The 15178-nt window shown below is 41.7% G+C and overlaps 1 protein-coding gene across 3 annotated transcripts in view; it reads left to right on the top strand.

Moving 5' to 3' along the window:
* The window catches only part of NDRG3 (NDRG family member 3), a 76161-nt gene that overhangs the window by 11783 nt on the left and 49200 nt on the right, over positions 1-15178 (top strand). For all 3 annotated transcript variants that reach the window (XM_069077625.1, XM_069077626.1, XM_069077624.1), the window contains exon 2: positions 10651-10749. In XM_069077625.1, coding sequence (XP_068933726.1) covers positions 10693-10749 — 57 coding nt within the window. In that variant the 5' untranslated portion in view covers positions 10651-10692. The remainder of the gene's footprint in view (positions 1-10650; positions 10750-15178) is intronic.

Raw genomic sequence — 15178 nt, 5'->3', positions numbered from 1 at the left:
TTAGGTCCCTTCTATGGGATTGGGAGTTTGAATTTGTTTGTTTGGTTTCTTATTTAACTCCTGAGACACGTTGCTTTCCTCTGGTCCCCCAGGACACACAGCAAGGGAATAATAATATCCAGGGCTGCAGATATGCTAGAGTCTAAAGGCCAGAACTAGAATTTTGGGAAATGTTTAACAAAATAAATACAAATATAATAAAATGTAGATTAATGTTAATTTGTGTTTTTCTAAGTCAACATACCTTTTGATACCACTTTTCTAGAGGGAATTTGATGACATTATAGTGGTGAGTCAACAAAACTTAAAGCTTTGTAAATACTGTGTCCACTTTATGGAACTCTATGAAATTTCTTATGGAAATTATTATAGTGAATTGGGATGGTTGTCAGAACATTGGACTTGATTCTAATCTCACCTTTGTCAATGATTTGCAGTTGTGGCCTTGGACAAATCACTTAAATCTTTCTAATTCCTCCTTTGTAATATAAAGGGATTAAGCTAGGTAATCACTAAGAGTACTTTCAAGCTCCAAATTGACACTTTGTCACTGTATTTCTGTATTGCTCTAGAGTGTTTAGTTGATTCCCATTACTTATAAGATAAAATCCAAACTCATTGGCCTGGCTTTCCAGGCTTTCTGAAATCTGGCTCCAATTTTACCTCCCACAGCTTGTAAATATGAACCTTCTGCTCCAGCCAAACTGTTGTATTCACTTTCCCCAAACACACCTCGCAAATTCCCACCTCTCTGGCTTTGTTTATGTTGTTACTGTCACCTGTAGTACCTGCCTGCCTTCTTCTTTTACTTCTGATACTTAACCATCCTTTAAAGCCTAATTTACATCTTTCCTCCCCTGTGAATGAAGCCACCCACAATATTCCCTTCCTTCTTTGAGATTCTGTAGCACTTAACTATAGCAACCAATCAAACAAACTTTTATTAAGTGTCTTCTCTATATGTCAGGCACTGTGCTAAATGCCAGAGATACAAAAAAGTCAAAAGACAGCCCCTTCCCTCAAGGAGCTTACAGTCTAATAGGAGAGATAACTTGCAAACAAAAATAATCTATGTAAGCTCTATACAGGAGAAGTAGGAAATAATTAACCCAGGGAAAGCACTAGAATTAAGAAGGCTTAGGGGAAGCCTTCTTATAAAAGATGCGATTTTAGTTGAGACTTGAAGGGAGGGAGCCATATGTTTCAGTTCACAAATATATGTATCTGTCAATCAGTCCTCAAATATGTGAGGAAAGTGCTTTGTAAACCTTAAGCCTATATAAATGAGAGCTGCTTTTGAGCTCTAGCGGTATCTACATGGTCTCTGCCACCAAAGAGAATACAGACCAGCTGGGGAGAAAGAACATTTACATGTACTATGCTACTCATTATGTCCCTTGTTATTGCTACTGTTTTATGAATGTCCTATAAATAAATATCTGTGTGATTGGGCCGTAATCTGTCTTTATGTCTTAGCAACCTTTACGCTCCTCATGAGCCCCTAACCTCCTTTATTCTTTCTCTTGCTTCTCTGTTTGCTCATACTCTGTCTTCCATTTAGGATGTTATCTATTTTCCAGTTTCTAGCCATTCATATGGATATTCATATTCTTCTCTTGAAGTTTTCATTGACTACCTCAGTGACGAGTGACTGGTCTCCCTTGAACTCTTTTGGCACTCATGTGGCAATTAGTAAAACTGCTTGATGCTGTAGTTTCTTGTTTGTCTTTTCTCTCCCATTTGATTATTAGAACTCCAATATCTGTACTTCTCTAGTATTAATTGCCTGTATCATGAATCAGGCCTATGAACTTATCCTATCTGGTTCATTATGACATGGGAGTAGAGATGTGAAGGTCTAGAAAGCATTATATCTGGGTTATTTTTCCTCCTTAGGCTTTTATCACACTTCCTTTTTTTTTTTTTTTTTAAAGCAATCAGGGTTAAGTAACTTGCTCAAGGTTACACGGCCAGTTATTTCTGGGTGTGGTGCTAAGTATCTGAGCCCAGATTTGATCCAGGTCATCCTGACACTGGAGCCGGTGCTCTTACTCACTGTGCTACCTGGACACCCCTTTTTTATCACACTTCTAAACATTTAAGTCATTACCATTTTACCAGTCAACTTATATGTTGACGTTTATAAAGTAGCAAGGTGACTTAAAGTCTTTAAAAGATGGCATATATTTAGATTTTTTTCATGTTCATTTTTTCCTCTAAACTTAAATTTTCATATCTGTATAGAAATAGATAACGCTCTCAACTGAGTAAGAAGAGTTACCCTTGTTATTTGTGTATTGATTCATCTAGTACTCAGTCTTATGTACACTAGATACCTCATTATCTTTAATAATCTCGATACTCTTGGAGTGTCTTCCTCCAGTGCCCAGCTCCCTCTGGTCACCTCACATATCTTCTTGTCCTCAAGTGCTCTACAGGCCAACTCCATCTGGCTCCTGCTGACTTTGTTTTCTCATTTTCTCATCCCCCATTGGGAACTAGTTGCTGTCTCCATTTTTTTTTTACTTGTCAATCAAGAAAATTTTGCTGCCACATTATTGTAATCAGGTAAACATGGTTGTAATGATAAACATTACTCAGGAAAATAAACTAATGGAATATTATCAGTATGTCTTGAAAAGGACCGATACAGAAAAGAATTTCTGCAGCTATGGTGGATGACTACAGAGTTGGACATTAGCAAGCTAATAATATAGTTCCTGATCATGTTATTCAAGAAATAGGAAATTGAAAGTTTTTATTTAAATTTTATTTTTTATTATGAGCTTAACTAACATCAACGAATATAACATTTCCATATATGAAGAACATAAGAAGAGGATTGTCTGTGAGACTATGAATCTCTATTGCATGTTATTTTTTAAAAGTAACATTTAACACCACAGTACCAGTACTGCCCTGCTTGTCTTTATTCACTTCTGAATTTCCTTCTGTTCTCTTCTGCATGTTTTTAAATGTTTTATTGGCAGCCTTTTTTCCCCTCTCTATCACGTCCCCTCGCCCATAAAAGCCCTCCCTTAGAACATAAGTATATTCAATAAGTTGGTTGTGTCTGAAAGCATGTGTCTCATTCTTTCCCTCAAGCCCATCACCGCTCTGCCCAAAGAGAGGATCCATGTATAATCATGATTTTTAGGGAGCCTTGTTTGGCTAGTGCATTCATCAGAGTTAAGTCTTTCAGAATTGTTTCTCTTCACATTATTGTAGTTGTTGTGTAGATTGGTCTTCTGATTCTGCTCACTTCACTCAGCATCAGTTTGTATAAGTTATTGTAGACCAAGCCAGACTCTGGCCAATGCAGTGGTTCCAGCTTGGGATTGGAATGAAATGAGGCACTCATAGACTATTTAACAAAAAAGAAATGTATTTAACAGTAGCATGGAAGGGATACTTAACAAGCATATGAGACTGGTTCAAATCATTGTAACTCCCCGATTCACCATACAGAAATGAATCTGGTCAACAGGACACGTTGAATCTGATGGGTATGGTTATTCAAGTGATGGTGGGACATCTGTCAAGTCTGGGGACACGGACTCCTTAAGGGCTGACCTTTTGCCCTGGGCAGCTGGGAAACCATATGAACATTGTGTGGTCCGCTGGACCAATCAAGTTTCCAGAATACTTTCCCAGTGTGAACCATCTCCAGCATTACCATCACGCAGATGACCTGGGAGGTGAAGCATGAGATTAAGGGCTTTGGTCTTCCCTCTATTTAGTCCCTCTGATTATACTTCTCCAGGGGCCATAATGCTGTTATTATTATTATTATTTTACTGTCTTTGTTTTTGTTCTTTTATTTGAACTAAGCTCTTCCTCCAGTGCTGCCTGTGTCAGGCTTTTCACATTCCTGCGGTCAAGGCTGTCCAGTAATGACTCTAAGGCTATTTAAATGGAGGATTATCTTTTAGAAAATCTTAGGACCTTGTCACCAAGAGGTATGGCAGGAGCAATACCTAACTAGGGTGTGTGCCACATAGGTTTGGCTAGGTTGTTCTTGAAAAGCTGGGAAAGTATTCTGGAAACTTGAGTGAGTGAATTGGACCCTCGGTTTTTATAGGGTCAATCTCCCACCCCTTGTATATCATGGGGGCCATGATGTGTACATCAGATGTAGGTCCCTTACCACCATGGCCTTGTCTGGGCCAGTCTACATTACTCTTTTCATTCTCTGCCCACCAGACTATGTCAGTATGAGGGAGAGGTCAGGTAGTCCTAAAGAATGTTAGTGAAGGCATGCTGGACTCCTTCCCAGGTGAAAGCTACCTGCTCCTGACTAGCCTTAGCCACAGGAATAGAGGAAAAGTCTTTTAGTTAGGTGGACAACCCCATACTGCTCACCCAGAGATAGCCTGGGCTCTCTGGTCTGACACATTGATGAGTCACGAATGATTGATGAGCTGGCATGGCTTCATTCAATTCCTGTAGTCCATTGTAAGTCATTGGGTGCCGTCTACCTTCTTCACTAACCACACAGATATTATAAAAGGTAGCTGAATGATGCGGCCTCCTTCATATCCATTGCCAGAAAGGAAGTAGCTTCACCCCTCCCAGGACTTGGCAACATTGGGTGTTAAACTACACGGGATGGCTTGCTAATTTCAAGGGTTTCTCTTTAACCCTACCCACAAAATGGCATAGAGGCTACCGTAAGCACTCATGTAGACACTAACTCCCAAGAACCAGTGATGGGTCCGAAAAATAAACATTGAAGTCTTGGAAATTAAAATGTCCTGATGGGCCTGTTGGGGAGTCCCTGGCATTATAACAGACTGGATACTGTCATCTCTTAGCCCTTTATATACAAGTGGAGTGGGAGTGGCCAAGAGGTGCTTGAGGATTAAATGGGACCTCGCTTCGACTACACTGATGGATGTTGGGGTAGTTTTACTAGCACTCTTGTAACTGTCTATTCATTGATCTCCTGTTTACCCACGCCGTATTTGGGAGCCACTTCCAAAACTGTTTGGGGAGGAGTGGCCTCCATTGCCACGCTTCTGCTATCCCAAGAGCACCTATTTACATGACAGGCGCATCTACCCAGACAACCGCTGTGGTCAGTGCAGTCTCCTGGGCAGAGTTTTCCAGTTGGTCCCCCTGTGCCATACATGGTAGTGTATGGGGGGGGCGGGGCGGGGCGGGGCGGGGCGGATCGACATGGCTAACACCTGATGCCACTTAATTGGTCTCTTCCATAAAGGATGTAATTGTTCCCACAACTGGCTAGTCTTAGGAAGTAGGGGTCCGTAGTTAAGCAGGAACAGGTCCAATCTACCAAACCCATCTCTTAGGAAATTCAGCCTCCCCCTTTCTCTAGAAATAAGTGAAAAAAGATTATATCTTTATGGAGCCAGGTATGCAGAGCTACTCTTGTTACCTAGCCAAAAAGGCATAAAGGAGGGTCCCTATCTGGGGCCTCTAATCGATTTCACTAGCTTTGCAGAATTTAAGTCTTCTGTGAGCCCTCCAGGCTGATGATGCTGCCTGGGGAGGAAGTCAGCTGTTAGATTTGCCTCGAGGGAGTCTTTATTCCAGTGACTCATCAGATTGTTTAAACTCCTTAATCATTAATGGCAAAAGCCTACTACTCTGACCTCTAGGTGGTGGAAATGAGGTGAGCCTTAGGCACTGCCCTGTTAACAGGGTGACTACAAGTTCTTTAATTTCTCCAAACCTCAGTTTTCACTAAGTTTCCTTAGAATAGGAAAATAACTACCTGTTCTTCCTCCCTCATTACTGTCATGGTAATGGTCAAATGAGATAAGTGTAATAGCTCTGAAAAATACAACTCTAATCACACAGTGACCATCCACAATTCCTAAGGACTCATGGTGAAATGTGCTACCCACCTTCAGATAAGGAGCTAATGGAATCCAGTGCAGATAGAAACATATTCTTTTTCTTTTTGGACATAACTAATGTGGGAATTTGTTTGCATGACTGTACATACATATTTGTAATGGATTTTGTTTTTCTTGCCTTAATGATTGGAGAGGGGAAGAGAGAATATAAAACTTAAAATAAAATTGAATTTTAACAAGAAAGAAAAAAAAAGATAGATAATGCTCACTATGTTCCAAACACTGCGCAATGCACTGCAGATTCAAATGCAAGTAAGTCTTTGTCCTCCAGTAGCTTACCTTCTAATTGGGGAAGAAAATCTCAACTGGAAAGAGGAGCTGGGAGGTGGTGCTTATCTCACTTATCAGAGAATGATAGCCTAGGCACCTTGGTAAGGAGATAGCTAGGAAAGGACATGAATGTCGACTGGCCAGCAAAATAAAAGGAAAGCTCACTTGTCAGGGCCAGAGGCCCCAGGGGCTGACTCCAGAGTTGGGGGGCTGGGGTGAGAAGTGAGATTGCAAGCAGCATAGTGAGACGATGGCTAGAAGTAAAAGGATAATGATTATCCCTGGCAGGCAACTCCTATGAGAAATCCTGCACCCAGCCAACTAAGAGCACACATAACTCTGGCTGGCATGTGGTGCAATAATGCCTGTATTTCTCATTTATGATCCCAGTAACGGGCTTTTTTAGTTTGAGAACTGATCCTAATTTTGTCTGAAATTTAATCCTTGGTTTTAAATAATAATAGCTCATATTTATATAGCGTTTTAAGGATCTGATTTTAGCATTAACTGTGAGGTAATCCTGATGTCACAGATGAGGCAGCTGAGGTTGAGAGGTTAATATCATATAACAGTGAGGGGCAGCGAGGTGGCAAATTCCAGACCAGGAGTCAGGAGGACCCAGAGTTCAAATGTGGCCTCAGACACTAACTATGTGACCCTGAGCAAGTCACTTAACCCCTGCAGAAACACCCAAAATGTGTGTGTGTGTGTAATATGTATATATATATATATATATGTATGTATAAAATAATAGTGACCTTTGTTTTCTGTCCAGCCCTTTTCCCTGTCACCACTGTCCATCTTTACTTCCTACTGCACTACTGTTTATTCTCCTTATCACTCTGTTTTCCTCCTCCACCATGACCATGAGCATCCCTAAAGCTGCTGCCATTGGTCCCCTACTCTCTTCTGTATACCTTCTCCTTTGTTGAGCTCACCTATAGGTCAATGTCGCTTGGGTTTGAGTGACTTCCAAATCTTTCTCAAACTCTAATCCATCATCTATGATCTAATCTCCACTGGCATGTCTGACAATCACCTCAAACCCACCTTCCCAGCACCATATTCCCCTCTCAAAAACGGTTTCCTTCGTAAGTAAGCCATTTCTTTCACAGACTAATCTTCCTGTCTCTCAGGCTCGGAACTGTAATACTATTTCTGATGCACCGTGGTATCACAGAATGTTGGAACAGAAAGAGATTTTTATCAGTATCTCATGGAACCCACTGCCCAGTCATTCGGCTAGTAAGGTTCAGAACTGAAATGAGAGGCCAGGTCTTCCGGCTCAGTGAATAGAACCCTGGACTTGGAGCGAGGAGTGAATCCCATCTCATTCACTCACGAGTTGTGTGACTCTGACCAAGTCATTTAATCTCTTTCAACCTCAGTTTCTATATATGTAATATGAGAATAATAAAAATAATAGCACCTGCCTCCCTGGGTTACTGTGGGGATCAAACAAGATATAATCTATGCACTTTGCAGACCTTAAACAGTTGCATGAATGCCAGCTATCCCCCAGGGCAGTCATTTCAGCAGAACTATACCATAATGCCAGCTTTCTGACTAAGACTCCAGGCATCCTCCATGGGACCAGACACGGTGACTCCATCCCCTCAGTTCCACCCACTCTCTGCTGCTTGGCCCATTGCTTCATTTGGAACATGGGAGTTTGGACTGCTGTCATCTCTTCACTGTCCTCACAAACCACTGGCCAAGAGGAAAATGAGGGTGGGTGATAATTTTAGTTTTTAATCCCAGTTTAGAAAATCCCTGCCAGCCTTTTGACAGGATTAATAGTACTAAGAACCCAAATGGTGTTTGTTGAAAATATCGTCTGTGCTGAAGTTGCAGCCGGCCTGCGATCCCCAGGAGAGGAGCTGGCTAGCCTGTGCTGCTGAGGGATTGGCAGATGGAATTTTCCACCATGTGATCTCACTGTTCCTGCAGGTGTTATAAAATTGCTCATTGGCAAAGCCTTGGGACAATGAGAACTGAACAGAATCTGGGGCTGCTAAACAAACCATAGGTCCATGAATATATCTGCCACATATTAAGACCTGGGTAACGTATTCTGGGGGCTTAGTATTCTTTCCTACACATGAAGTGTTCATGACTGAGCAAGGGTGGCTTTATCTATTTATTTCAGTGTTTATTTTTGCAGAATGACTCCTCTTCTGCCTGAGAGTGGGGATTCTTTCATTCTTTGTATTTGTGTCACTGGAGGCAGGCGCATTGTGGTGGTGTTGGGTTATTTCATTCTTGTCCTCCTCTTCCATGACCCCATTTTAATCCCTGTTTGGTCCACTTACCATATATCCCAAGTCTTTAAATTCCCTTTACCAAAGGTGAGGTGCATTTCTCAGCTTTTATTTTCAAATTATATTTTTACATAATATACCTATTGGTCCACTTAACATATATCTCAAAATATTTAAAAAAAAATTTTCTCCCAAAATCTGTGATTTCATCAATCAGTAAGCATTTATTAAGAAACTACTATGTACCAGGCACAAGGAGAAACAAATCAGGCTAAAGACAGTCCCTGCCCTCAAGGAGCTTACAATCTAATGGGGCAGACAACATGCAAACAAATGTATAGAAAATAAGTTATATACAGGATAAACAGGAAATAATTAAAAGAGGGAAAGTGGTGAAATTAAGGGGGGTTAGAAAAGACTTACTACTGTAGGAGGTAGGGCTTTAGTTGGGACTGAAAGTCAGCGAGGTCACTGTTCAGAGCAGAGGAGACATGGGGGACAGCCAGAAAAAAATGCCTGGAGCAGAGAGATGGAGATTGTTTGTGGAACAGCCCGGAGGACTGAAATGCAAATAGGGAATGAAAGTAGGTGGATTGGAAGAAGTATCAGTAAATCAGAACTTTAAGATGTCAACCCAACAAACTCTTCATTCATCCATTCAAAAAAATTTAAGTGCCTAATGTGTAGAAAGCACTATACTTAAACACTAAAGGAGATAAAACAAAAAGAAATAAAATAGTCCCTGCCCCCACAGAACTTACACCCTAATAATAGAGAATGGGAGTGGATGTGAGCTATAGATGCTGCCTGGGGCTTCTAGGGTCCCTATGCCTAGAAGTGAAATCACATCCCAAACCAGTGGATGCACTTGAGTGCACAGGTCAATTGGAAAGTGCTGTTTCAAATTTTTTTTTTTTTTTTGGCATGAGGAAGGCAAGGCAATTGAGGTTAAGTGACTTGCCCAAGGTCACACAGCTGGTAAATGTTAAATGTCTGAGGCAGGATTTAAGCTCAGGTCCTCCTGACTCCAGGGCCGGGGCTTTTATTCACTGGGCCACCTATCCACCCCTGTTTGGAATTCTTAAAGTAACTAGACTAGCATCTGTGACCAATTCTATACTTTGCAACTAGCTGATAAAGTACCTGGAAACTCCCAGGCCAGTAACCATGCACAGATGAATGTCAATTCTCTGTACCCCTTGGGTATCCTTAGGGTATGAGTGTTGGTAATTGCAAAATTTTGTGGAGGGATCCCAAGCTGTGCTGTGGATGTTTTCTTCCTTCAGTAATCACCTATGTCTGGAAACAGGATGAATTAATTTGGGCTGTTAGTGAGTAACAGCTCTGAAGATGCCTAATAGGTATACCCTTTCTGGTGAGGTGATGGAACCTTGGACCCCTAGAAAAAAAGACCATGCCTTTGAAAGCAACCTGGTCCCTGAATTTTCCCATAGATTTAAGCAGACCAGATCATTGGCTCCACCAAGGCAACTGGCCTACTTGATATTCCTTTTGCTGCTGCACCTGGCCCTCCCCAGACTGCTTACCATTCCTTAATCCCATCCAGATCCTTTCACTGTCCTTTTTGTATATAAGCACCAGTTTCTCCCCTAGGAACCTTGCTTGCTCCTGTTAGTATTACAGTAACTTTACCACTGATTGGAAGATGGTTTGAGTGCATGAATTCATTCTGGGCAGATGCCACCCTATACCCTCACATTTTGGGGTTCTCAGCAACTCCAAACCACATCATTTTCCATAGCTAGTTAAGGTTGATTTGCCATCCCGCTCTTTTCTCACCTCAGCTTTGTTGGGAATTTGGCTGGTCAAGGCTCTTAGAGTTGATAGTGGCCTTAAAGAAAGTATTGTCCATCTCCCTTATGTTATCAGTGAAGAAACAGGCTCAGAAAGGGGAAGGTTATTTGTCCAAGGCCACACAGTTTATATAAAAACCAGGCCTCCTGGTTCCCACGCATATGGTCTTCCTTTGGAGATCTGATAGGCCCACTTAGGGCCATGATGGCAGCTGTACCTTGCCTCCTGCTTGAATATATTTGGATGTCCTTCCTTCTGCCCTTGGTTCTTTGGGTCTGCTTGCTTTCTGACATAATGGGTCTAGTGTTAGGGTGGCTTAATCCAGCCTGTGGGCACTGGCCTGCCAATGACCGTATTTATCCAGTCTGTCTTTTCATCTCAGTCACCTGTGTTATCTCTGTTCCCTTTGTTTTCTGTTTCAGTGTTACTGGTTCCTGAAGGCCTCTGTGCCATCTCCTGTCCTCATGGATGAACTTCAAGACGTGCAGCTCACAGAGATCAAACCACTCCTGAATGACAAGGTAAAGGCTACTCTGTTTACATTAAAATGATTGAGCCCAAGCCTCACTTTCTGGAACAAGGTCGTTTATATGCTTAATATTGACTAGCTGAAAAATCATCTGACTTCATTTCCCATAGAGCAGTGAGGAAGAGAGCACTTGTCCTTCTTTTGGACTTTTCCCGCTCCCTTCCTTTTTGTTTCCCTCCTTCTGAGCTTCCTCAAGGTCGATCCCAGGAGGCCCTGGGAGATTGTGGATAGAAAACTGACCTCAGAGTTGTGCCTGACAGCCTGGGGCCCAGACCTGCCTAGGTCACCCGCTGGTTCTGTGACCCTGTCGGGCTGAGCTGCCATTAGTAGAGACTCTTTCTTCATGAGGGAGCTCCCTACACCAATGAAATATCAAGTCCAGACCACAGACAAAAGTCCAACCTCATAGGATTCCAGATCTAAATCTGGCAAGGACCTCAGAAGCCATCTTGTACAGCCCTCTCATTTTACAAGTGAGGAAACTAAGGCTGAGGGACATTAAGCGCCCAGTGCCACACAGATAGTAAGGGGCAATAGCAGGATTTGAACCCATTTCATCAGTTAGCCTCTTCTCCCTCTGCCATGTTTCTTCCCAAGCTGTCATCCCCCACCCCATACACACACACATACACACACACACACACCCCATTTTAAAAATAGATGAAGAAATAATAACCTGTCAGAATTGAGAAAGTGAGTAAGGGCCCATGAGGTGCTGACCCAGGTTCTTAGTTCTTATCCCCCATGTGTTCCCCATGGTTTCTGATGTTGTAAACTCTGACATGAGCTCACTGTTGCTCACAGAGAGATCAGAAGTTGTTATGAGGTGCTCCTTTGTAGAGAATGAATAGTTCAGACACCTGTTCCGTGCCATCCTTCCCTTAATGTTGGTTCTGGGAGGCCACCGGAGAACAGGTTGTGTTTGACCATCAGGACATACTAACTCCATGGAGGAACCATTTTTCCAGAAAACCCTCATAGTCTCTTTGGCTAAAAGCTGCAGTTTCACCATTATGGCTTCCTTCTTTTCGTTTATAAGCTTTGCACGCTGTTAAAATGGTAATAATCTGGGAGTAGAAATACTTTAAGCTTTCTCAGTTATTTGCACTGTGATGCAAATGAGTTCAACATACTCTTTTCTAAAAACACATTTTGGTAGAAAATGAAGTAGTTCCATAGTCTCTTCCCTCCCTCCACCTAGACTAATACAGACGGCATGGAGAAGAAGAAGTCTGGGAGGGAGGTGGGTACTGAATGGCTTCTTAACAATTTTGAGTAAGGATTCCTTTGACAACCATAATCCTCAGTAGCCTGAAACAAAGGAGGGACCTGATGCTTTTCCTAAAACTAGCATCTCTTTTTTTTCCATTTTCCCATTAAGCCTATTCTCCCTAATCTCATCCCTTTAAATCTTATTTCATCCTTAAATTCTTTATCCTTTATCATTTACCAAATTTCTCCCCCATAAAAGTCTCTATACTTTGTACCCCCATTTTTCTTTTCACTGCTTCTTCTCATACCATCCTAAAAAATGTCTTTCTGTAAGTGACATATTTTTTTTACTGTAAGGTGCTTTCACAAGATGCACCCCACAATGGGGTGGAACAAAACATAGTTTGTTTGACATAATCAGCTTTAGCCCCAGAAATGAACAACCAGACTCATCCACTATTGTCAAGAAAAGTCCTATTGGTCTTGTGTGGATTCTTTGTGGGCCAAGTGACTGCTTAGTAGAAGACTTTGGTGTCTCTAGGTTATGGGCAGGCACCCAGGCCAGGTTCACTGGGGATAGAAAAGCACTGCTTTCTTTCACCTAATGAGAATCCATATATTTCAAGATTGGGAAATAAGCGTTGGAAGGGATTCTTTCTTGATCCTGAAGTTTTAGAGGGCTTCCTGAAAGGGAGCAGTACTGAAAGAATGATAGGAATTGGGACTTAGATACCTGAGATGTCTAGAGCACTAAAGACAAGATTCAGTCAGTCTGTCATCAACAATTTATTAAATGTATGCTCAGTGCTAGGAATATATATAGACAGGCAAAAAATAGATTCATTGATAAGGAAAGTAGAAGTAGTTCAGTTGTATCACACTGATGTTACAAGGTCCCACCCTAATGGTTTTCCCTTGTCTGATCCATCATCTCTTCCTTGGAAGGCAAATGGCTTCTGGCCCATTCTCCATCCTCAAACAGCTTTCTTATCTCTATGCTTCCCCTGCTGGACTCTCCTGCTCCAGCATGACTCCACAGAGGTAGGTATGGGAGGTCCTTTGGATAGACCAAAACAGCAGCATCCTTAAAGGAAAATGTCCCAGAGTAATGTCTCCATATACAGACTCCTGTTTTTGTAAACTTGAGAGAAGGTATGATCTCAGCCACTTACCAAGAAACTGAAGGAAGATTTGAAGGGGAAAGGAGAGGTCTCTAGACTTGTATCTGGCTATTGCTGTAGGGCCTCTTGGTGTTTAATGATCTCCAAGATCCCTACCCATTTTGAAATGCTATCTGCTTCTTACAGTTATTTGGGCAGCATTTCTACTGATGAATCATCTCTGTGCTGGCCAGCTAGTGTTGCAGGTGGAGGAGAATATCATTCTAACCTACTTTCCTGCCACAGATTCTTCTTTTAAATTTTACTTCCTTTTAAGGACTAACACTTGTACTCCTTCAAGGAAGGGTATGCTGTATAAATCAGGAAGCTTCCTATCTTCCTGCCAAAGGTACCATTGTACCTCTTACATCCTTGGAGAACTTGGAAGGAGTTTGTCCCGAGATGACTATGAAACTGTACTTAGAATGTAGCCTTTCAGTATCGTGCTAGTTGGTTTCTTTTGTCCATTTAATTTTAGTAAGCCTATTAATATGTCAAATGCTTAAGATTGGGGAAAACTGTGATCCTGTTATATTTGTGTGCCTGTGCAGAAAACAGAGCTATGACTGCCTCTTAAAGATGTGTGTTGGTGGTGTGAGAAAAAGAGCAACATAAAGAAATAACAGGACTACCTTACATTTGTATGATGCTCTACTGTTTTGAAGACACTCCTGTGTAGTTTATCATTATCATCACAGCTACTCTGTGAGCCCATTTTACACACAAGGAAGCTGAGGCACAAAGGTACACAACTTGTTCTAGGTCTAATAAACAAGACAGTATCTCTCAGCTCAGGGCATATTCCCTAGCTGTCCCCCATGCCTGGAATGCTCTCCCTCTTCTCTGACTCCTCATTTCCCTGACTTCCTCCAAGTCCCAACTAAAATTCTGCCCTCAACCCCTGTCAATTTCACTGCCTTTCCTCTGTTAAGCTATTTATCTTATATACAGCTTGCTTTGCATATATTTGTTTGCATGTTGTTTCCCCAGTAGATTGAAAGCTCCTCAAGGACAGGGAATGTCTTTTGCCTCTTTTTGTATCCCTAGTGCTAAACTATCTTAATAGTTGTTGATAAATCTTAATAAACATTGATGGCACAGCTCAGGGTCACTGCCACACCGGATTGAGCTGGTTGATTTGTTTCTCTTCCTTTCATTTCTCTTGCCCATCCTTTGTGACCTGCTCTAATGAACATATGAACAAAAAGGATGGGTAAAGTAGAAAAACCAAGAGATCTGGAATCAGCTTCTTAAAAACTTAGAAATGATGAGACAGGTTAGTAAACACACACACACACACAAACACACACACACACACACACACACCTGCATTTTCCCCCTGTGTTGTGTGCTAGGAAACTTTTATACAAAATTCATTATTATTTGAATCATTGGAAAAGATCTTGATATTGGGGGAGATTGAAGGCAGAAGGAAAAGGGGATGGCAGAGGATAAGTTGGAGAGAGTGTCATGTGTACAATGAACATGAACTTGTACATTTTTAGAGAGATAGCGGAGGACAGAATGGCTTGGAGTGCTGTGCTCCATGGGGTCTGAAAAACAATAATAAGCTTAACAGCATGTCTTCTAGGGGGAAGAGTATTCATCATGTTTTATTAAGCTTTGTATACCCTTCAGGATCTTAATACATTATGTTCTCCTTTATACTGTTTCTCTTGGTGATCTCGTCAAAATTCCCATGGATTTAATTACCTTCTCTCTGCTGATAATTTCCATATCTACCTATCCTGCCCCATAATCTCTGCTGACCTCCAACCTTGTCCAAAACAGTATTCATTATCTTTCTCCTTAAATCTTCCTCTCCTTTACCTATTATTGTAGAAGGCTACACTATCCTCCCAAACCTTCAGGCTTAGAACCTAGGAGCCCTACTGGATTTCTTACTATCTCTCACCTACCAGCCTACCACCATCCAGCCTTTGCAATATCTCTTGATGACCCCTCCTTTCCTCTGACACTGCCTCCACTCTAAGCAGGTCTTTATCACCTTGCTCTTGGATTGGCCTGCCGCAAGTCTTTCCCTTCTCT

The sequence above is a fragment of the Petaurus breviceps genome, unplaced genomic scaffold, assembly GCF_028583685.1.
Source record: "Petaurus breviceps papuanus isolate PSGF00001 unplaced genomic scaffold, PetGlider_PUasm1.0 90994, whole genome shotgun sequence".
Lineage (NCBI taxonomy): Eukaryota > Metazoa > Chordata > Mammalia > Diprotodontia > Petauridae > Petaurus > Petaurus breviceps.
Note: the sequence above shows the minus strand (reverse complement) of the source record. Positions and strands in the feature narration are given on the sequence as shown.